The sequence below is a fragment of the Trypanosoma cruzi genome, genomic scaffold, assembly GCF_000209065.1.
Source record: "Trypanosoma cruzi strain CL Brener 1047053516799 genomic scaffold, whole genome shotgun sequence".
Taxonomy (NCBI): Eukaryota; Euglenozoa; class Kinetoplastea; order Trypanosomatida; family Trypanosomatidae; genus Trypanosoma; species Trypanosoma cruzi.
This window is the reverse complement of record NW_001849536.1, coordinates 38,540-40,175: the sequence shown is the minus strand read 5'-3', so window position 1 is coordinate 40,175 and position 1,636 is coordinate 38,540. Positions and strand designations below refer to the sequence as shown.

Genomic DNA, 1,636 nt, shown 5'->3' with positions numbered 1-1,636 from the left:
GTGAATGGCAGCCACTCGCCGTCGTTGCGTGGGTCCTTGTGCATGTGGTGTGCATCGCACGCTGTGCCGTCACACTGTGTGGATGACTCTATTGTTTTGGCTGCCCTTCGGGACTATGCCTGTTGTTCCCATCTCTCTCATTTTTCTCCTTTGATTGGTGGTCGGTGTTCAGCTTTAGCTTGAGCCAACTGCGGGGACAAGGGGAAACAGTGCGTGGAAAGCGCAAGAGTGTGCACGGCGATCATGAGGAGGGCCCTGCGTCCACTGTGCCGCGGGGAGATGGTCAGAGGGGAGCGAGGCCGGGGACCCACAGCGACACAGATCAACCCGCTACGACTCGCAGAAGGGTGAATGAGGTGCGGCGATTAATGTGGGCTATTTACAGTCTGGTGGAAGGGTAATTGCTGCAGGGATTGTAAGAGTTTGTGTAGAATGCGAGGTGGCATCATGTTGTGGGGGTTCCTGGCGGCGAGTGGACGGGAATGGAAGTGAGGGAAAGGAGGAACCACCGCAGCCATGGACGTACAGGGCAGTTTGCATGACTCTAGAAAAGGATGACGGTGTGCAGCAATCCGGTGCACCACGTCTCAGGCTGATGGCGCGCACCTCGGACAACGGATGGACGTAGAATTGGAATCGGGGGGAGAAATCCATTCGTGACTGCCATGCGAACTTTGGGGTGGATCGAGTATGGCGGATCTTCAAGGGCGATGTAACCGAATGGTTCAGCAGTCACATTGGGACTGAATTTACGCCTGGGCAGCGTGTGTTGATTGGGACGCTCGGGATCGGGAAGTTGACGGCGGCCGGTTAGAACCTCCTCTACCAGCTGCTGCACGGCGATGCGGAGCGGATCCCTGCGGTTGCGTGCTTTATTTGTAATTGAGCATTCCTGTTTGACAAGACCACCCAAACGGTGCGAGAATACGTGGGTACTACAACATCTAAGAGAGTCTTTTTTTTTTTTTTTTTGGCAGCTGTGAGACTCTGCGACAGCGTCCTTGCCGTGCGTGTGGCATCTTTTGCCGTTGCTCCCTCGTTGTGCTGGTGGGGGAGGGGGCGAGCGGCTGCGTCGGTGGAGTTGCGCTCCAGTGGGAGAGGGAATTCACCGACCGCCGCTGACGGCGACGGTCTTTGCTGCAGGCGATCTGACGGGATGACGTCACCGGCGTCACAGTTAACCGAGGTGGATGAGGGCCGCACTGCGTCTCTGTCCCTTCTCTTCGTCCTCTCAGTCCACTGCAGTCACACCCGCCGCGCGGCATCTGCATGACTACCATCCGGACTTCTGTGAGCCACTCGGAATGTACAATCGGTGTGGACCCTTTTCCCCGCGACCAAGTGCTGCCGCCGTGCTTCTTTTTTCCCTTTGTTGTGTATGCCGTGCGCGCATGGTGCCGCTGCCTGCTGTGCAATGCGGACTCGCGTGAACGAGAAAAGACGCTTTGACTGCTGGGGGCCGGCGAGCTCTCCACTCCACTTCCGCACCACCAACGCCAACGCCTTTCGGACGCGCTTGATGGCTGGCGGTCGTATCGTTGCCACGTGGTCTGCCTCGGCTCTTGTGTTTTGTTCACGGCATCGGGATTACCCTGTGATGGAGCCATTCGGTAAAAGGAGCGGTGCCAGTGGTCAT

At 57.6% G+C, this 1,636-nt stretch overlaps 1 protein-coding gene and 1 pseudogene across 1 annotated transcript, besides 1 other annotated feature; both read left to right on the top strand.

Moving 5' to 3' along the window:
* Positions 1-1,636: a sequence feature (areas not merged during assembly with more than two copies in the genome that could not be assigned to a particular haplotype).
* On the top strand, positions 188-973 carry Tc00.1047053430281.10 (annotated as a pseudogene).
* On the top strand, positions 1,379-1,636 carry Tc00.1047053430281.20 (uncharacterized protein; the record flags this gene model as incomplete). Its single annotated transcript, XM_797324.1, has 1 exon — positions 1,379-1,636. A coding segment is annotated over one exon (258 nt), but the record flags the coding sequence as incomplete, so codon positions are not given.